Source organism: Rhyacophila brunnea, unplaced genomic scaffold (genome assembly GCF_057557595.1).
Source record: "Rhyacophila brunnea isolate RB1 unplaced genomic scaffold, BYU_Rbru_1.0 scaffold_15, whole genome shotgun sequence".
NCBI lineage: Eukaryota > Metazoa > Arthropoda > Insecta > Trichoptera > Rhyacophilidae > Rhyacophila > Rhyacophila brunnea.
Window position 1 is genome coordinate 36,115,215 of NW_028232806.1, and position 23,300 is coordinate 36,138,514.

Here is a 23,300-nt window from a genome sequence, read left to right on the forward strand (position 1 = left end):
ATAATATCCTTTCCGCATGGCAAAAACTCACATAGTGTAAATGATGCGTATTTCTCATGCTATGTGGGATAGTCTAAACACGTTTTGTTTTGTATTTTCGTTTATTTTAATTAGTTTTTCTTATAATTATAGAATAAATATTGAGGTCTATCTTTTTTCTAACGCAATTTTAATTAAAACTGCATTTGTTGACTTTAATTTGAAAGCAGAAGATATTTTATATATCTAGGATTTATAATCGAACTTTATATATATGTAACATTTGATAAAATTTAAATCTGAATATTGGAAGATTGTTGATTAGGTTTGTTTAATCAACAACTTTAAAGCAGTACATAAACATATTTATTTCATACTAAATATTAGTTCTTATTCTGTAGATTTAGGTTTTAACAATCTGTTGTTTCACATTTTAGCATTTTCATACTCCAAGTTTAATATTTTATTGTTGTTTTAATTTAATAAAAAAATTTTTTTTCGTAGTACTTATTCCACTTTTAATCAATAGATTAGGACCGGTTTCGTCCGCCACAGAGGGACATTTTCAACTACTACTTTCAACTCAGTTGAAAATGTCCCTCTGTGGCGGACGAAACCGGTCCTGATCTATTGATTAAAAGTGGAATAAGTACTACAAAAAAATTGCGTTTTATTAAATTAAAACAACAATACAATGCAGTTCCACAATGAATTGACAATTAACAAAATAAAAGAAATTTAATATTTTATTTTTAAATTTGTCGGTGAAAACATGTCAGCTATCATATGGAAAACTCATTACTATTAAATTAAAGCTTGCTTACACCCGGGCAATTCTTTTGTAATCGTGAGTAGGTAATGGAATTTGAGCGATAGTGTGTCTGGTTAATTTAGAATACTAAATAGGAACAGGCAATAATTATTATATCTATGACGTAGATGTAGAGGCTGAAGACGCCGAAAAGTGAGACTCCAGATAGTTAAAATCGTTATCTGTGGTAAAATACATTACCTTCTATCATAGATTAGAATTAAAATTTCATTTTGTAATAAACATTTGCATCTGAGAAAGGATGAAAGGGATTTAAATGAAAAATATTATAAGTGTTCAAAATTTATTCAAAATTAATATATCTGACTTAGTCGTGAACATACCTACGTTAAAATACATAAATACAAATAGGTGAACATCTAACCATACAGGACAACATTAAAAATACATTTTTATAAAAGTTTTTGAGACATACAGCACAATCTGATTGAGAATGAAAAAAGTTGAACTTCAACTTGTGTGAGAAAATTGTTTTTCAACGAAATAATCTATGTATTGCTAGAAACAAAAACTTACTCAAACACTTAAAACTAATTTTACATCACCGGGTGGTGATTTTATTTTATTTTTTAATGGTAAATGCCTAACGACACATAAATAAATAAATACGAAAATGATTTCAATAAAAATCGTGGATGTATTAACTAAACATTCATTACAACGTGAATAAAGATTTTATTAAAATATTGCAAAATGTATTTTTAAAAAATACTAGTTTTTTTTACAAGAATGTGAGATAACGCATAAAGATATAGCAATTGTAAAGAAAAATTCTCCGACAAAATAAAACATGATATGTAATATATATACATGAATATGGTAATAATCGATTGATTGGTCAATTTCATATACAGAGATCATCTTCGCGTAATGAATGCTATTTTTTTTTAATATTTGATAAACTATTATTATTCGCGATGTCGGCGTGAAAATAAAAGTTGCCAAACTGGATTTAATTTTATGTATTATAAAACCCAGCAAGGAAGGCTGTCTTTCTCAACACCTCTGTACTGAATTCATAATATGAGAAAAATATGCTAATGCACGATTATTATCGAATACCCATAGACAAGCGCTGTAAAATTATTACGACGAACTTGTCATTTGCAACTTCTGTCAGATTTGAAAATCGAATGTTTTGTGAATCACAATTATTTTGTTTTTTTTTTTCTCTACACGTTATTAGGGATTGCAATACCGGTATCCCAGTATTTTTCGATACCGAAATACCGGTTTTAAAAATCAGACAACACCGATATATTCGGTATTGAAGGAGGAAACAACATATGTTAATTAACATAAACGGTATTTTCAGACGTATCTGAAATCGCGGTTTATAAATACTTGTATGTATAATCAATAGTAACCTCAGTCCTAGTGGCGAATATTTCATGATCGAATTATAATTACCTATACACTAGAATGGACTTGCCCGTGCCTATTTTTTTCATGTTTATCTAAGTGCAGCTTATACTATAATAGAGAAATTTAATTTTGTTCAACAAGAAAGTGAGTAACATTGATTTTCCCTCTTGAAATTACCAATTAATTTTCAGGTCACATACACATCTACTGGAAGACGAATGTGCCAATAGTTCAACTACTATGTATCATCAGCATATTACCTTTACATATTTCTTGAAGGTTTCCATAATATTATGTAAGTACGTATTTAGATATTTTTGCTATAAAATATTAATATTTTAAAAATATTTATAGGTAGCTGTGTTTTTCATAATATATTTCACGAATACCGGTATTAATACCGGTATCCAATCGAAAATACCGAAATACCGGTATTTTCATTCGGTATTGCAATCCCTACACATTATGGCTGTTAAATACTTATTCAGCGTCGTAAATAAAAAAATGTAAATAAATGTAGTTTAATTAATGAAATCGTGATTGACAAAAAAATGTTTAAAAAATAAATAATGGAAGAATGCACATTCGACATGAAAATAAACATACATTTGTACATTTTATAATATTAAAAAAGAACTTGTGTGAAAGTCAAAACTTTCTTGAACGCGTTCAATATTAAAACAGTAATAAAATCATTAATTACGCTGTTCTTGAAATGCACATAACTCACGTGATTCTGTGATTAAATTTCAAACAATAATCTAACTTTTCGTTGGATGTAATTCATTCATTATCGCTTGCAATATAAGAATGCAATCTTAATAATATTATTGCGAATCGATGAAATCATTGTGCTGAACTTTACACGAATATAATCTGAATTCAATCAATACTAAAATACAAGTAGGTAATCTATTGAACAAATTATTTAAAGTTCTGTAAGACTATTGAAATTATAACTACAATGATTGGAATGGATTTACGTTTAACCTAAAGATGAATTTAAATAAATTACTTAATAATATGTTAATCTAATTAATATACACAGGAAAAAATAACTTTTTTAAAAAAGTATTCAACTCAATGTTTTTTAAATTAACCAATAATAATACAAAATATTAAAAAAAGCTATTGTCAATTATATAAAATAAAGTTTTAGGAAATCTTCAGCAGTGAATGGACAATTTTAAAAGCCATGTGTTTCGAAAAAAATTAAGCTTCATATTGTTATCGAAATACCTAATGCTGATTTCGAAATATATTACTTTCATTAACTCTCCAATAATAATACAATTTTATTATTATACTGTTTTATTGACCATACATAAACCGATAGATATTTTAATTGTAAATAAAAAACAATTTTATTTCTAAAAATAGGTATTATATTTACCTATTTAATAAAAATTGGAGAAAATATCTTGAAGTAAAAATTGTTTATGATTTATTGTAATTGGGATGACAAGCTTTAAAAGTTAACTGCATTATTGAATGCTTTATCTCACTTCGGCATATTAATTCCCGTTATGTCAAATTGACATTAAAATAGTAAACTTTAATTCAAAACCATGTATTTTATAATATTATATTTTTATATATTCATAGTTTGCATACACATAAATATCCAGTAGGTATCCAGAAACATAGCAATAGTTATGTTTTTATTCATTCGAAGAAGTCCTTGGAGACTGTTTTTAGATAACCATTTAAACCAAATTGAAAACATTAATAAGCATCCAAAGCCATATTTAATTATTTTAAATGTTTTTCAAAAGAACAAAACCATTACATTATTCGCGAAAATTAATATTTTAGGAACATTTTTCAATTATTGATGTAACATACCTACAATAGTTTTAGTTAATTAAAATAAAACATTATGTAGTGGGTACTTAAAGAGTTTTGTGTGAACAATCATAGAAATAAAATAATAATGAGCTCGAATTGTAATTATAACGTTTGTAGGAAATTTTGAACCGTGACAGTTGAAAAGCAGAAATGAAATAATAATATAAATAGTTAACGAGAATACAATGCAAGGTCAGATATTCTCCTCTGGCGGGCTCCTGGTTGGAATCCCCTGGTGCCATCAGGACCTACTGGAGGTCTCACCAGATGCTCGGGGCAGATAGCATTACTATTAGACCTGGATCTAGCCGGGTTACCGTTGCTGTATCCAGACATTTGACTACAATTGGAAAATCTCCTATGCCCATCGTATTCGCTTCCGGCAGACAAAGAGCAGTTGGAAATTCTCCTAGAGATATACATGTCAGATCCAGAATCTCGACTGCTGGATGAGAGTCGTCTCGGAGAGTAATAATAGCCTGATGAATCGGATGAGTGACTGCAAGCAGACATGCGTCTGGGTATCCAGTTTGGTTCAGGTACACGAGGCATAAACCCGGAAGAACCTCTTCGAAGTCTTAGTCTTGGATCTCCTCTTACCCAGTACTCCATCTCGGCTTCCGATCCGCTGCAGCATGGAGAATATTCAAGCTCATTTGTCATTCTGTTAATGATAGGTCTCTTTCCTGTTATGCTTCGTTTCTTCTTGTCCGGGTTCGGCACGCTATTCAGTTCGTAGACTTTCATTGTCTTTCCGTATCCGGGGAAATCATCGTTCTGCATTTCCATGGCGTTTCTCGCCGATTCTGATTCAGTGAATTCGACAAGAGCGCAAACTAGACCGCTTAGTGATGGGTTTTTGTTTACGAACTGTCTCACGTCGGCTGGTATCGGATTACCTGGTCGTAACACCCTAATCAAAGCAATTTCGCCACACTTAGAAAACAATTGTGATACGTTTTCAATAGTGGGTTTTTCTATTGGAAGATTTACAGCGACGATAGTCCTTGATGGAGTAGTCTCGTCGTACTGAGGAAGAGGATCCAGCCTACGTAATTTTGATCCGGCTTCATTAATTTGCAGTTTTGTGGATCGTTTCAACGAGGAGGCTACAACTCTCCAATCTTTCGTCAAATGCTTTACTCGTTTGAAACTCGATATTAATTTCAAACTCACATACCCTTCTTTATTCCTCTTTACGTGCTTTAAGAGGAAAGCATCTTTAGTAATATTTACATCCGAGAAATAAAACTCTACTTGGGCGACAATCCTGTCAGCTAATTCATCTGTAGGAGGAGTGAAAGGTGGTTCTTGGGGATCTAATGTTACTTCACAGCCAGAATCTTTTCCTCCACCATTTGAACCAGCATCAGAAGCGCTGTCAGACAAATCAGCCATATGCGCTCCTTCATCTTCAGCCGATTCATTATTAGCAGCACTTTCAGGTTCATCTCCTGACTTGTCTTCAGAGTTTCTCCTATCAAATCCAAGAGACACATCGCTATCAATCGAAGATATGCTATCTCTAGTATCAGAATGTTTCATCATGGAGTGAGGAAACTCCAGATTTCCTACTGTATCAGCTTCTTCTTCAAGCTTCGCCAACTCTTCCTCGTGTCTATTGGCATTATCGATTGAAACCATCTTGACACAATTATATTATTTACTTGAATAAATTTAATTCAGTTCGTGCAGCCGCTTTCGGCTGGATAATTGGCAGTTTATTCACTTGGTAATTTGTAATCACCACAGGCACTTTTGTTCAGGCGCCGTAATGTCTAGCGGTTTACTCTTACAAAGAGATAATATTATATGAATAAATTTATAAGTTAACGTTACTTATTTAATTAAATTATATTAAAGTATTAATTAAATAATTACGACTTTTATCACATGAATATTTTCTTAATTTTAATTATTTTTGATCACTTTTTTTTAATAAGTATATTTTTTTAAATACTGCCCTGGCAATAATGATGATTATTACTAATTTAATCAATACTTAAAATCGAGTATGGAAATAATGGCTTAGGATTAAAATAAATTAATCTTTATTGTAGTTACTTTTGAATAAATAACAAGAGTCTAGTCACAGTGGGTTTAAGTATATTTTTTTTTTGGTAACCTCTTGCTGCTTGCAATATCAGTAATATGCCACGCAAAAAATTAAAGACATTTACTTATTATTGCTTCTCTCAAACACGGCTCGTCGGTTGCGCAACGTTTCACCTTTCACAATTTTATGCCAGAGTGTTGGAAACCAGTACCAAGTATTCTGCACACATGCGCCGGCTCGGAACACGTATGTCAAACGACCCGGAGCGAATATGTATCAAGATTCGTTGCCCAATCACGCTGGAATCGCCCGTGGCTAAAATCTGCAAGACTCACTTAGTATTTAAAACACGACAAAACAATGCGATCAAAAATAACAAAACCCTTAATAATTTATTATTATTAACGAATCAGCAATATTATCTCGACAATTTTTAACACAGAAAAATACACAAATATATTTTTAAAAACTTAAGTTTTATTTCCGGCGTAGATGAATATTTTTTTTTAATTATCTGCTTCACTGTTCTTTTTAATTTAATTAAAAATGTGAGTTTAATCGCTTTTTTTAAAAATAGTATTAACAACTTTTTTATAGCTTTACTCAAAAGCAATATAATATATTATATATTTCAGCTTTCCACACTTATATACTTAGTTCTTTTTTTTATAAACACAAATAGAATTATTAATTATAACACTTAGTGTGAATGCTGTTGTGTAGTTAAACAGGTGACAATTTTCTAAGTACGTTCTACACTAACGCACTTGAGGAAAATTCACTCGATGTTTACGTCGACTGAGATGCGATGTTGACCGCGTGGAATAAATGCCACTGCCACGCTAATCTGCTAGTGACCTGGCCTCATGTGAGTGACCACTGAACGCGCGGCCGGTGTGGCGGGGTTTATATAGCTGATCTCCCTCTCCCTCCGCAGACCTCTCCGCAAGTGGAAATTAGGGGCGGTGGGGGTAGCCTCGACTGCAGTGAAGGATTTTCCTCGGTGCCCTCTGGGGCGGCGGAAGGAAACCGGCATTTGGGGAGCCGAATATGGCATGGTGATTTTTCACGAAATCTGTGTTCGAAACTAAAAAAAGACTGTCGCATTTACTTAGTTCAACTCCACTTCGCTATAATATAGAGTCGGTACTAGTATACATATTTGAATATTAGATTTACACTAGAGCACGTTACGGCAGAGCAAGCGATAAAATCACTGTTAAAAGTTCGCTGAACGACAGAATCACATATGGATATAAATTCAAAATAAAATTAAAATGTATAACTTTACAAATTACAAATTCAAAACGTTCGAAGCATGATATGAAAAATAACGAAATATACGCAATATTAGTTAGAGTAAATACAAAAATTATGAAGTACATGGAAGTAGCTACGCCGAATGAGCTAAGTAGGACCATATTTTATATATTTACAAAACAACGTCTACCTATACTCATCCTCACGTAGGTGAAATATATCAATATCTGAAGTGATTTGGTTGAACACAGTTATTTCCCGGTCACTTAGGATGACCAATGGCAGATTAGTTCTGCACATCTGTTACATTGAAACTTCGTCATTTTTAGATATGAAAATGCAGATTCTCATAAATAAACTGAACCGAAACATTAGTGTAAAATAATTTGACTGCATCTTCTCAAATTTGGATATTTTTCAAAATGATTCTTCTCATGCTTGGACATTTAGAAAAATGTAATATTTCAGAGTTATTTCCAAATACCTAGTTTGCTCAATGAGTAATTTATTTCAAGTCCAACACGGATTTGAATGGAAATTACATGTAGTTGCTCACAATCGATTATTTTTTTGGAAGTCACTGAATCTCTTTTCGAACTCCTGAATAACTTAACCGATTTAGGCCATATATGTTTCTGTTTCACAAGATTTTCATGACTCAGTTCATATGTGCATATGGCGTGATCGACTAAATCCCATGTTGCGTTTGACAGGTTGGATATGCCAAGCCAACACCATGGAAACTAATTTAAAATTTATAAGTCTCGAGTAGAAGTCAATTACTTCGAAATACGTTGTATGTGTACTGTATAAGTACTGGATTTAACGAAACAGTTAGATTCGAAAATCAGACGATATATAAGAAAATGTGAGAGGCATATAATATGTTTAATAGCGGAGTCTACCCCAACACATTTCTTTTTTTTTTCAAATATAAAGTGGCGCATGGAGATAACTAGATTGACTCCAGACCATTGGGTTTCTCAGTTTTTAACCGGACAGAGTGATTTTGCCTCTAAGCTCTGTCAACATGGTCTAATAGAATTTCCAACTTGATTATGTAGCGAATTGCAGGATGCCGATCACGTCCTCTAGGAGCGTCCCTATTGGAACTGGCATTTTACGGCAAGCGATAAGATCTTTTCACATCGAAGATTGGCCGAAATATAATATATTATTAAGGCTATACCTCAGCTGGGGCACGGTCTAAAATGATCGTGACTAGGTGATGCGCGAATTGTGTAAATGACGCGTGCCAAACGAAATATAATTGTTGTTTTAAAAATTAAACATGCGTCCATTTAATGTTCTGTTTATTGTTATATTAGTAACAAAAGCAATATATTCATTGGCATGTTTTCTTTTTCAAGTAAATGGGTAACGTTTTTTAGTCATCTTTACACGATTTAAGAATTAATACCCCCGTCGCCATCACGAAACAAATTGACGTGTTCACAGATCGACTTTCGCTCTCCGATTGCCAGCGAGTCCAAAATTTCGAACCACCTAGAGTTGAAAATTATTTGTCGCTTCACTGAAGTATGCTTTTAAAATATGAATCACGCACACTTTAGTGCACGCCAACTATTAATTGGTGTATTATGCCCATATAAATATAAATCTCATGTTGTGTACGTCTTGAATTTAGATTTGTCCACAATGTTTTGTTTTCTTAAATAAATAAATAAATAACGAACAAATCTTTATCAGAATCCGTAAAATAAGCTTAATTCAGCATACCAATACATATACAGATAGATATCGAATATTACATAAAAATATAAAGAAAAATTAAATATGGCACGTTCTTTTAAAAATATTTAGCATCACTGAGACATTACATTCGCCGCACTCATGCGAATGAGAGCCAAATTTCGCCAAAGGCAATAAACTTTTTGTCACATATAATAGACTAATAGAGTTAATATTATAGTCTCTGGTTAGAAGTTTATTATTGGGTATTTGTGATAAAATAAGCACGACAACACGACGTCATTATAATGTAGAATTTTCAACAAACCACGAACACACTCTGATTACCTACGTAGTTTAAAACATTGTTTATGGAAATACAGAACAAAATAACACGCTACTTAGTAGAAATAAGTGAAGATAGTAAGTATGCTTAGTAATTATTATTCCAAATTCAAAAATATTTTTAATAACATTTTGCGGTACCTATTTATGACGAGTGTTGCAATAATTTATTTATTTACAGCCAATAGGTTAATATGACAAAATTTAGAATATTTATTTTTTGATTAATTATTTGTTTAATCAAATAAAACATATTTTATAGTACTTATTCCATTGTTGCTTAATTTAATAAAACGCAATTTTTTTGTAGTACTTATTCCACTTTTAATAAATAAATTAGGACCGGTTTCATCCACCTCAGAGGGACATTTTCAAATGTTTAAAATGTCCCCCTGAGGCGGATGAAACCGTTCCTAATTTATTGATTAAAAGTTGAATAAGTACCACAAAAAAATTGCGTTTTATTAAATTTAACAACAATACAATGCAGTTCCACCATGAATTGACAGTTAACAAAATAAAAGAAAAAAAGTACTTATTCCACTTTATTAATACATAGGACGCTTAAGACGCGCCTAGCTCGTAACGATTAGATGGCCGTTATATATAATTAGCATGCTATTTAAATGTGGTAATTAATTAGTAATTATCTAGTCAGCAGTCAATATATTAAATTTTGTACCGGTTTCGTCCTCTTTGATAATAATTATTAAACAAATAATACAATGCAGTTCAACCATGAATTGAAGTTAACACTATAAATGAAATTTAGAATATTTGTTTTAGTTCATATTACCCAAATAGTTTCAGGCGATTAACAAAAAGTGTTAAAATTATTTTACAGCTTGTTATATAACCGTCGAGAAGCTATTTACGATATGATAGTAAAACTATTTATTACCAAAACATCGTAACTGTAATGTTTTAATGGAAATGAAACAAAATTATTTGTGTTAATTCAACTTTAATTGAGTAATTTTCTTTGACAGATATTTTGGGCTATAAACCCGTCTTCGGAACAGCCGACTATAACTTCCGAAGTTGAGTTTATAGCCAGAAGCAGCTATTAGTTTAAATGATTCAATTAAAGTAGGATTAACAAATATAATTATGTTTTAAAACCATTATATTGGAGCTCATCCACGTAAACGCATTTATTAATATGTAATGTTTTTGCCTCTTCTTCTTTCCTAGCTGTTTTATAGGAAACGACGTCAAACGAATGAGTATCAAACAATTCCCGCAAAATAAAAATGTCATAATTCCAACCACAAAAGTAATGCACTATTGATGGAAAATACAGAAGATTAAAATAAAGTATAGTATCTTAATTGAGTCCCATTTAGGTACATTTTTTTTTAAACATTTGTGTATTTTTATGGGGTTGCTCGATCCATAAAGAATGGTGAATTCATGTTGTATAGTTTTTACTGAATAAAAAAATGTATGTAAAAATATGTTTTTTTAACCATGTCGGACCCTAAGTAGATCATTGGAGGTCAGAGGACGTAATAACTGATTTTCGTTTTTACAAGAAAATGATGTTAACCACTTGCTCAACAGAAGAGGTATATACTATGGGTCCACTACAGTGGCGAAGGGTGGAGGTAGGCTGTTAAGTTCCGAAATAAATAGTGCACATTAAACTTTGTTAGTCATACGTATTTGTTTTTATTGAACTAAGACGATAAATCACAAATGGTTTTGGTTAGTTTTTGAAAAAACAATTAAGCCCTGTCTAACCAAACCATAATAAATTTGGTATATTTTAGGCAATGCGACAAGATTGTGCACACTTTTTCATTCATACTTATTTGTTTTCGTTGAATTAGAAATACATATTACACATATGTTGTTGGCTATTTTTTTTAAATTCATTAAGCCCTGCCCAAACCAAACTATAATAGATAAAAAATATTATTCTATCTATAAAATATCCAAAATAATGCAAGTATGATTTAATGGCATTATTTTGGATATTCTATAGATAGATGAGTATTTTTTGACTATTATCTGTTATGGTTTGGTTTTCGCAGAGTTTGGTTGATCTTAACAGTCACCTCCACCCGCCACTTCGCCACTGGGTCCAAACACACATTGAAAAACAACATGATTTTTTTTGTGACCAAACCCGGGATTTAAACCCGAAACCCACGATATTATGGGTCGACACGTTATCCGGTCGGTTATCATAAGAGTTTATATGATATTTAATGGCATTTATAAGCGTGTCCGGAAACGTGTACGTATGCAGTTTGCGGTATCACACTTCACCGTGAAATGTTGTATCGGAAATATATGGTCGTATATTAAAGACCGTCCAACCTCTTTGGGTCGTATATTACTGACATAAAATTCATGTTTAAATAAAACACGGTTCTTGTCGGTTTACAGGAACCCAGCAGCAAACAAATTTCGAAAATAGCCGATATACTAGATTATTTATTAGGTTAGGTTAGGGTTTCATTCTTGAATAATTCATGGATTTTTCCAAAATTAGCCCTGAAAATTGAATTAATTTTTATATTGAATCTAATAAAATTGGAAACCGTAATATAGTATATGCTACGGTGAAATGTTTCACGTACAATTTACATGTAACCATTTATAATATAGGTATTTAAAAAAATAATGTAACTCTTTTGCGCTAGTTCGTTTTACTCATGCTTCGATGATACCTACATGTTTTATTCAAGACAGTCGAAAAAACGAACGAATCACCTAACTGTATTTTGTTGTTTACTTACAAATAATCGTTTTATCCTTGATAAAAATTCACTGTCAAGCATTTATTATTACGAAACGAAGTTTGAATAATCGTGGAAATTTTTAGTAAATATTTACCGGCTGTTTTTATAATTTTATTCATTATAATTGAATAAGCACTTAGGTGGTCAACAGATTCGTGAGTAATCATAATCAAGTATCATACGAAATACAGTTGTAAACAATTAGTGCCCTTAGTACCACGATAATAACAAAAACTAAAAAAGGATTTCCTGGGACCAGATATAGCAGTTATGTCGTAAACAAACCAACAGAAAAAAAATGTTGACTAACTTTTTCGGAGTAGGTAAAGTCAAATCATTATTACTTATAGATTTATAATCGATCGTATTTTGTCAACATGTTTATCCTTTAGAAGTGTTTTGTATTTATAAAAAAATACGGTACTGTTCGGTTAAACCGGACGCAGCGGAAAACGCATTTTTAAAATTGCCGATAAACTGGATTATTTGTTAGGTTAACCTAACCAAACCTAACCTAACCTAACCTAACCTAACCTAACCCAACCTAACTTAACCTAAACTAACCCAAACTAACAAATAATCCAGTTTATCGGCAATTTTAAAAATGCGTTTTCCGCTGTGTCCGGTTTAACCGAACAGTACCAAAAATACAATTTAATTAGGTAAGTATATATTTATATAGTACAAATACAATTCACTTCTGCTTCGTCGGCCATATCCGCCCCTTAGATGGAGCATATGGACACTACGCGTACGCGGCGCCTCCAAGAATCCCTGTCGCTCGCCAGTCCTTTTCTTCGTTCTAGGTCAAACCAGCATCCCGTAGCTCCGCCGTATATACTTCCAGGTCGCCGGAATCCGGTTGGCTTGAAGAACAGGCAAGCCAGGTTGAGGTTCTCTTTTGGCATCCGCAGCACGTGGCCGAGCCAGGTCGCCTTTTCACTCTCAGAGTGATGAGAGACTACTTGGTGCGTTCTCTTATCTCCTCGTTGCTCCTAAAGTCGTACCACCGCACACCCAGTATCCGTCGAAAACATCCGTTTTCGAAGCTCAGTATACGGTTGCTCTGAGCCTTCATAAGGTGCCATGATTCGCTACCGTAAAGCAGCACCGCCAGAATCCAACGCCAATCGTGACTCCTAGACACTCCGCATCGAGTTGGACGTTGCTCCAGCCATTCCCATTCGGATGACGAGCTCTCTCTGCAAAATGCCATCTCCCGTTATGTGTACCCCCAGATATTTGAAGCTGTCGACGCTCTCGATGTTTTGCCCCTCGCTAATAAGAGGGAAATCGGGATCAGGTACTGTTGCATAAAATGTTGGTTTTCTTCGCGTTGATTTTCAAACCAACGTGAGACGAGTTGTCATGCTACCTGTTGTTTGTCTCTTGAATGCCCTCGATTGAGTTTTCGAATAGGACAATTATTCACTACTCATCATTTATACAATAAAAATGTGACTTTTCCATGGTGGGGCCGGGTTTCCAAACAAGTCTATAAGTTTTGCGTTTTTCTTGCCAGGTCTATCATTTCTAGTCTAACTTGCAAAATAGGCATCTGGCGTATGGTGTTAAATCTTTTATATATATTTCTTTAAATTCGCCAAATAAAGTATGGTGAAATAGAAATTCCTTTATTTACTTTATTTGTCCTAATATGCACAGGGATTGCAATACTGAATGAAAATGTCAATGCCGGTTTTTTGGTATTTCTTATTGGATACCGGTATTAATACCAGTATTTCTTAAACATAAAAAAACAGAAGTAGGTGCTTATCAATAAATATAGCTATTAAAATCTTTTTAAAATATTATTTTATAGCAAAAACCTACATACCTACATTTATTTTGTTGACACTTAAAAATATGTATTGATCATAATTGTAGAACTAGTGATTTTTTACAAACAATTTGAATATATTGATAATTTTAACTAAAGCGCGCAAAAGTTCATCAAGTGCAAATAAATCCGGCTGCGGGGAAAAGCTTCTTAAATTCAACGCTTGTAGTCATCAATAATTATAGAATAATTGAAGATTTTTGTCACGGATGTTTTCTATTTCGGAATAATTAATATTATGATAATTCATCGCGACAATTACTTATATAAATATATTTGATGAATTTTGTTTTATTATTTTTGCACCTCTGTTGGATTCACTCAATATATTTGCATTTTAGCAACACACAACATATAATTCATTTTCAAAAATGTCTAACGAGTGTGCTTTCTACAAACTAAATACTAGAATACCGGTTTTGAAATACCGGTATTGCAATCCTAAATATGCAGTACCCACATGGAAGGAAAATGGGATGCCTCCACCAAAGACAGGCACATATTATAATATTATATATTTTTTCCAAAATAATATCAAATGGCGAATATTTTTAATCGCTTTGACTCCAGGCTATTACACTAGCCAAAAATTACCGAACATGGTGGTTTTGCTAGCAGACTCTATGCTCTTGGTCTTGTTACCCGTTCCATGTTCATCTGTCTTAGAAATACAAGATGTACACCAAGTCCTCTGAGAATATTATAGAATGTGTACGGAAAGAGTAGAGCTGCTCAAGTCAGTTCAATCAGCTGTTGGACTCATCGGACAATCCGAGCTGGTGGCCACAAAAGCCAATTTTGTTGCATTTAGAAAATTTGCGGCATCATATTATCAACGTGATATTCAACACAACACAACAGTCAACAGTTTTGTATCAGTTTTTGTTATTTACTACAATGCCTCTACGTGCTTCTCTCTCTAACTAAAGGTTATTTTTAACTTACAGTCGTGTAAATAGTTAAGTACATCCGTATTTGTTTTTACACACCGATATGTAAATTTAATTAAAATCTTTTATTTTTGTTAATTCTCCATGCTCTTCTCTCCCATGGACACTTTTATTAGAAAGTCTTTTATTGTAAACTTAGTCAAAGCATATTATATTAGAGTGCGTAGCGACCTCAGTCTTGGGCATCTGCTCCTGAGATATTCCCAGGCGTAAACAACTACTGATGCTTCACATCAAACGTAAGGCTTCGTGATACGCTTGATTAAAACCGAGTGTGATGCGGGGCTGTTGGTGTTGAGGGACCTATTAGGCAGTCATGTAAATTCAGTCTCTAACGCAAGGTGACATAAGTCTTGGGTAACTTCTCCTGAAACATTCCTTTAATTAAAAAAAATTATGCTTCACAACCAGTCGTAGAGTCTTAAGACTAGGTGTGGGCAGAACGGATATAGTTTTATTGTGACATTAATAGGTACGCAAAAATCATAGGAATTTCAAGTGCTACAATAATGAACATATATTTAAAACAAAACATACATTCTAAAATATGTTGAAATAATTACAAGATAAAAAGAACTTTTTATATACCACGTTTTTAAATTTTCTGTTGAATCATATAAACTTGACAATTCTATGTATTAATTAATACTTTTTTTGTACTTGATAGAAATACTGAATAAATATAGAATACTGAAATGTCATTTTGACATTTCATATTGATTTCCATAGTAACGCACGTATATATTAATAATTTAGTTGCTAGGATCCCCTTAGCAACCAATAATAGTGTTTTACTTTTTACGGATTTTTTCCGAACTAACTTTGCATACAAAACAGAATTAACTGAACATGAATTCAATTCTGCTTAAAGATGGCTAAAAGAATGCATTGTAATCGTGTTCTGCTGTTATAACTATGCTACTATAAAAGTTTCAAATGTCTAGCTAGTCGGGAAGTTAGTTAAAAATCGATTGCAAGATTTATATTGGACAAACAAGAGAAAATTTGTACTGGATAAACAATAATACGAGCTAAAAAAAACGTTGTAAAAAATACGAGATTCAATCAGGATATTATAATAAAATGTCCGGGATTGGACGCCCTGTAGGTAGTACGCCAATAATTGTCGTAGTTAACTAGTTAACGAAGTTACTGATGAATTAAATTTTGCCTTACCTGAGAATTAATTACTCTAGTTACCATTCATAAAAGTTACCCATCTAACTTCTATAACACTGATATTTTTTTCTAATATTAGGCAGTCCACGTTGATTTGGTACAATGATCCCGAGCACTCGGATTTTTTTTTTCTGCACTAAAACGAAAAAGTAATTACTTTTATGAATAAGCTAAAATATGATTCATACATAAATTATTGTATTATGAATAAAAGATTGCAGACGCTTGATAATTTCAGAAGCCTCACAGCGTAAGTCTATCGCACTAAGCACTGACTTAAACTCTTTTAATATTAAACCAATCCGATTATTTCGAATAGTAATTAATAATAAGTCTGTGAGAATCTGAGATATATGAGTCACTGGGTATTATCATATTTTATCCCAGAACAATAGACATTTGCCGCATTTACACACGAACCGAACATCATAACGAAACATAAGCGCGAACCAAATTGAGGTGCATGTCGCGGACTATCACGTGACGTCACAGTAAGCTGCCGCTACGGGAATAAAATGTGTAGGTAATGTCGTTTTTCTTGGCGTTTAAACTAACATTGTCAGTTGGCAAAATCTGAATCATCTGAGTCACCAGAACAACAATGAGGTCACCTCACGTTGAACTGCACTGCATAGACACCTGCATGACTCAATGAACGTTTTTATCATCTTCTACAAGCCTATACTTTTCGACTGTCATGTCAAAACTACTTTTTTTCTGTTATTAGCTGTTGGCACTATGTATTTTTTATAAGAGTTTTGTCTATTATCTATGGTCTGCAGGTTGAGTTCTGTTCAAAATATTATGTATGGATGTCATATTGTCAAGTTATTTTAACGTACGCACACGTAGAAACTGATAAAATTAATTGAAATTAGCATGAATAATTAATAATAATTCAAATTACTAATACATTATAGTTGGCACTCTTCATCAGTGTCATTCTCAGTGAATTTACACAGTTGGTGACCGTTCAAAATATTCTGCAAAATAACGAAACCATAGACTAAATTTGTCACCGTGACAGCGTGATAGACCGCGACATGCACAATAATGTATGTCGCGTTATAGTCGCAAGTTACAATATGTATAGTATTAATTTCCCTAATTCTCTCTATAATGTAAAGTAATTTAAAAACGTTCGTTCGATTTATTTGTGACAGTAAGTTGTTTATGATAAGCTTAATTTTTTATTAAATTTATGTCTCACTTAAATTTCAAAAACCCATGTCATTCAGATAGCACCATGGTTGTGTGTCAGAATGTCCTCTTTTGATTCTGTGAGTAGTTAGTTTCCCCCATCCACAATATCACAAAGTATTTATTAAATACCTGTACACCCACTTTGGCCACGCGGCTTAAGCGTCGACCAGTAGCGAAGGGTGGAGGTTGGCTGTTAATATCCGCCATAAATAGTGCACATTACACTTTGTTAGTCATACGTATATGTTTTTATTGAACTAAGACTACAATTTACAGACCATAATAGTGTTATTATATTTTGGGCAATGCGACAAAATTGTGCTCACTTTTTCATTCCTACTTATTTGTTTTCGTTGGATTAAGAATACATATTATTACACATATTTTGTTCATTTTTTTAATTTATTAAGCCCTGCGTAAACCTAACTATAATAGATAAAAATATTATTCGATCTACAAAATATTCAATGTTATGATTTAATTGCATTATTTTATGGATAGACGAGTATTTTTTTACTTTTATCTATTATGGTTTGGTTAGGCAGGGTTTAATTGAAATTTAAAAACTAGCTAACGCCATCTATATATTGTAGTCTTATTTCAATAAAAACAAATACGTATGACTGACAACGATTAGTATGCACCATTTATGGCGGATCTTAACAGCCTAACTCCACCCTTCGCCACTGGCGTCGGCCTATAGCGTCATGGGTCCCAGGTTCAAATTCTGAGTCTGACAAGTACACATATTATAAATATCAATTTGTGTATGAGTCAGAGTATGGACCTAATAGGTTGAGCAAGTGGCTGACATCCATTTCTCGTAAAAACAATATCTGTGGAGGCCCATGTTATGATCCTATGAGGATCGGACATGGTCGAAGAAGAAGAAGAAGATTGATTCAGAGAAAGGATAATAATAACCATTCCTCGTAAATATTCTGTAACGATACGGTAGTTAACATCATATTCTACAACAGAATGTATTTCATAGTTATTGAAAGTTATCCCTTAGATTTCTAAAGTCAGTAAATGCTTTTACCACCTAAAGCAAGCTTTCAGCCAATAAAAGCACTCAGTGAAAAATACAAAGCTTGCAATTTGAGATTTCGCATTTAAACTAATTTGATTTATCAATACATATCTAAAGCCGTTTAATCTCACAATTTTATTTATTTAAAATTTGCGTTAATTAGATAATCACTAATCTTATTATTACAACATTTTTTTTAGCTCGTATTCTTGTTTATCCTGTGGTTTTTTGTCCAGTACAAATCTTGCAATCGATTTTTAACTCACTTCCCGACTAGCTAGACATTTGAAACTTTTAGAATATGTCAGAACACGATGCCAATGCATTCTTTTAGCCATCTTTAAGCAGAATTGGATTCATTTTCAGTTAATTCTGTTTTGTATGGAAAGTTATTTCAGAAAAATCCGTCAAAAGTAAAAGACTAATATTGGTTGCTAAGTGGGTGGTCCTAGGAACTAATTTATTAATATATACGTGCGTTACTATGGAAATCAAAATGAAATGTCAAAATGACATTTCAGTATTCTATATTTGTTTGTTTGTCAGTTTTTTATTTACTTCATATCAAGTACAAGTTTGAGCATATTGAGCATAATAATTCAACAGAAAATTTAAAAACGTTGTATATAAAAAGTTCTTTTTATCTTGTTATTAATTATTTTATAGTTATGTTTATCATACAAATTTAGTTTAACGAGTCGAAAAGACTATTGAATAATTGATAGTTTTAATGTATTTATTTTTTATTTATTTATTTAAAAAAAGACACGTTGATCACATAACAAATTATGAATTCCGGACGATCACAACATGACATTTAGAATAAATAGTACAAGAGTATATCAATTCGAGAAAAAACAAGGTAGAGAAAAAATACACATTACACAACAGAATAAATAATGCATCGCTAAGAATGCATTATGTATTCTGTTCTACATCTCTAGGGAGTGCATTGACCAGCCGCACAGCCCTCGATTTTGGTGCCTGGTGAGCCTGGCATGAGGAAACAGCTTTCACCCAAAATAGACCACGGATGTAATTGACGGGTGCATAAAAATTCAAATTTTCTAGAATATCGGGATTAGAAACTATACCACGTGAGAACAGGGAAAAATGCTTTAAGAGCAGAAGTGACCTGCGAGCTTCGAGAGAATGAAAGGCGAGCAAGCCTTAGTTTTAAAAAAAACATCGAGATATAAACATGATTTTTTTTATTTATATCAAATTGACCTTCAGTATTATGACTATATCGAATTTAGATTAGTTATAAGTAAAAAGAATTTATTTTATACATCTTTCCGGCGACGAGGTTTGCTACAAATTAATCCACAACGCGAGGCAATTTAAACTTTCATCATTGCAGTACTTTTTTGGCTTAATTAGGTATATAATATTTAAGCTCCGTGAGAGAATTATTTCTTCCACGGTTTATAACATATAATATAGGTACACGAGGAAACGGTTCCAATCCAGAATAAATTATGGTTGCGACCACGTAGGTAATTGACAGGCGCATGTAAATTCAAATTCATTAGGACACCAGGATTGGAAACCATCCCTCGCGATATCAGGCAAATGTGTTTCAAGAGCAGAAGAGACCGACGAGATTCAAGAGAATTAAAAGTAAGCATGCCTTGTAGAAAGGCTGTCGGAAAATAATCATCTGACGAATTATCGAAAGAAAAATAGTTAAATGTCTTAAAATAAGGACATCGAAGAAATTTCTTCTGGACGCGTTCTAAAATAAGCTTATTGGACACCAGATAATCGACCCATATTCAAGAATGCTACGCACTAATGAGACGTAGAGTGTACGTAATACATTTGGATTCTTGAATGGTTTGGATTGTCGCATGATGAATCTTAGAAGTGTACTCGCACGTAGAGCCGTAGAAGTTAAGTGATATTATGTAGTTTCTATAAAGATTGCTATTTGAATTTATATTCTATAAAATATCATTCTTCGTGGATGTTATCACTATTATCACTACGATTTACTAGACAATATAAATTATACTGTATCTAATTATATTACATCAGCTGTGTTTGTGTTTCATTGACAAATAATTTGAATTGCAAATAAACATTACGTGTAAACAGTGATACTGGTAATATTAATAGCATAAACAAAGGACATTTCCCTTCGTGGGGAAATTCTAACGTCCGTTAAGCTGTCGTGATGTAAAATCAACATGGCGGCCGTTTCCGGGTAGCGTTTGGAAGGGCGCCATCTGTTACTATATTGCCGCTTATGTGTGCTGTTATTATTTTCTATTTGGTATTATAAATAACTTTTATTATGAATAATGTTGCACGCTGAGATTTTTTCTTATCGCGAGGGCGCTTTGGCCATGACACATTTCCAGCGGGCTGTTTGTTTTATAGCGTCTCTAAAACTATGTTTCCCACGAAATGAACAACATGTACATATCCGGGCAGGTTACATGTAAGTTGTACGAATGCAGTTCATAGTGGGACACTTATTCGTGCGCCGCAGTACGTGAAACATCATTTTTATCAAATGACGAGTTCTTCGTTGAACATTTCACCGTGGAATACATTTTTACGTATCTTACAAAATGCGGCGATATTTTGCAAATAGTACTGTTCCAATTATATTAACCCTAACCTAACCTAACCTAGTGACGACATCTCCACATGTTGTAAAATACGTTCAAATATACTCCACGGTGAAATGTTCAACGAAGAACTCGTAATTTGATTAAATGTTACACGAACTCATGTTTCACATACTGCGGCGCACGAATAAGAGCATGCAGTGAACTGTTTACGTACAAATGTCCGGATACGATCCGGGCATATGTACAAAATTTTGTACATAAAAAATAAGGTATTCTGAGACTAACGCGATTTACACACAATAATGCGGCCATAATTACTACCAGAAAAGTTGGGGCATAGATGTTTATCATTAATTATTATAATTATTTTCTTTATCTCATCGGGATAGAACCCGGAGATCCCGGATGAAAGGCCAACACCTATCGCACTGCACGAGAGCCGCCATTTAACGTGCACTTTTTAATTAGTTTTAATACGATTCATATATTTTTTTTAAATTTAAAAAAAAATTAACATGTTGTGGACGATACAAATTATAAGTTTAAGACGTTTACAACATGACATGAAATATTATTATAAATAAAAAAAGTAATTAAAACGATAAAAATGAAAATATAAAAAGAGAACATAATATGAACATACAAAAGCAGTGTTAATGCCTGAAGATGCCGAATGGCGAAACCCGGGTCGCCAAAAACGACTCAAATGGAATAGTACAAAACTTAATCCATTAGAATTTTAATATCATTTTGCATATTATATAGTTTTTTACAGCAATTCTGTCACATATTAGTAATGACATTACGTCATAAAAATTATATATTATTTAGTTAAGGGGGGACATGCTCGTCGAAGGTCAAAATTGAGTTTTTATTGTATTTTCAAACCATGATCCTGGACACTCCTTAAACGTTGTAGATAATCTATTTACATAATTTTGAAGCCTTATTATCCTTTATAGTTATTTTAAACATTTGATGACTGCATGAAGTATTTTTGTTACATAAAATAGTATTCTTTTAAACCTCTCGCTCTAATGTTTTAGAATATAGTCATATTTCGGTACATAACTGTGCAGTGGTGTTAAAATTTTTTACATTTATTAATTTTTAAACGCATTTATAAAACCATTAGTATAATTTATTACGAGATAATTTTTGTAAAATATTCACGATAAAAAATTATTTTGATAATCTCTGTGATCCCAAATTTGACAAGAATTAGGCATTTTATTATTCAAAAAATCGGCAAGATTAACACATTTGAAGATGATTCTAAAGATACTTATTATAAGTTATGTCTTTGGCCATTCAAGTGTGATAAAAATCTTTTGAATAATGATTGCTTTATAATAATTATTGACCTAAGAATAAGGTAGTGTTTTTTTGAAATACGCCATTTTTTTTGTCATTCCCTAGTGGTTAAGCTACAACATACGGCCGTAACCATAAAATGACAAACTATAATTGAAGTAGGGAGTAAAATTATGTTAACGCGCGTGTTTGAACATGTACCTAACCGAATTTTTTTTTTTTTTTTTTAAACGGTACATGTTCAAACACGCGCGTCAATATTATTTTACTCCCTACTTCAATTATAGTTTGTCAATTTATGGCTACGGCCGTATGTTGTAGCTTAACCACTGGGGAATGACAAAAAAAAATGGCGTATTTCAAAAAAACACTACCTTATTCTTAGGTCAATAATTATTATAAAGCAATCATTATTCATAAGATGTTTATCACACTTGAATGTTCAAAGACATAGCTTATAATAAATATCTTTAGAATTATCATCAAATGTGTTAATCTTGCCGATTTTTTGAATAATAAAATGCCTAATTCTTGTCAAATTTGCGATCACAGAGATTATCAATATAATTTTTTATCGTGAATATTTTACAAAAATTATCTCATAATAAATTATGCTAATGGTTTTATAAATGCGTTGAAAAATTAATAAATGTAAAAAATCTTAACACCACTGCACAGTTATGTACCAAAATATGACTATATTCTAAAACATTAGAGCGAGAGGTTTAAAAGAATACTATTTTATGTAACAAAAATACTTCATGCAGTCATCAAATGTTTAAAATAACTATAAAGGATAATAAGGCTTCAAAATTATATAAATAGATCATCTACAACGTTTAAGGAGTGTCCAGGATCATGGTTTGAAAATACAATAAAAACTCAATTTTGACCTTCGACGAGCATGTCCCCCCTTAAATAATACCACTAAGGTATTTTTAATCTTTTACAGAAGATAATAATTAATAATAATATGTTGGATAAGATCTCTTAGTAATAAAATAATTACAAGATAAAAAGAAATTTTTATGTACCACGTTTTTAAATTTCCTGTTGAATCATATAAACTTGA

General features: G+C 32.3%; 1 protein-coding gene across 1 annotated transcript; it reads right to left on the reverse strand.

The window, feature by feature from the left end:
• Positions 1 to 1,087: 1,087 nt before the first annotated feature.
• LOC147075280 (uncharacterized) lies at positions 1,088 to 6,959 on the reverse strand. Its single transcript, XM_085942753.1, has one exon. The coding sequence runs from the start codon at positions 5,666 to 5,668 to the stop codon at positions 4,196 to 4,198; it is 1,473 nt and encodes a 490-aa protein (XP_085798879.1). The 5' UTR covers positions 5,669 to 6,959; the 3' UTR covers positions 1,088 to 4,195.
• Positions 6,960 to 23,300: the final 16,341 nt, after the last annotated feature.

Coding starts and splice junctions, on each gene's coding strand:
- LOC147075280 (XM_085942753.1), bottom strand. CDS start 5,668: ATGGTTTCAATCGATAATGCCAATAGACACGAGGAAGAGTTGGCGAAG.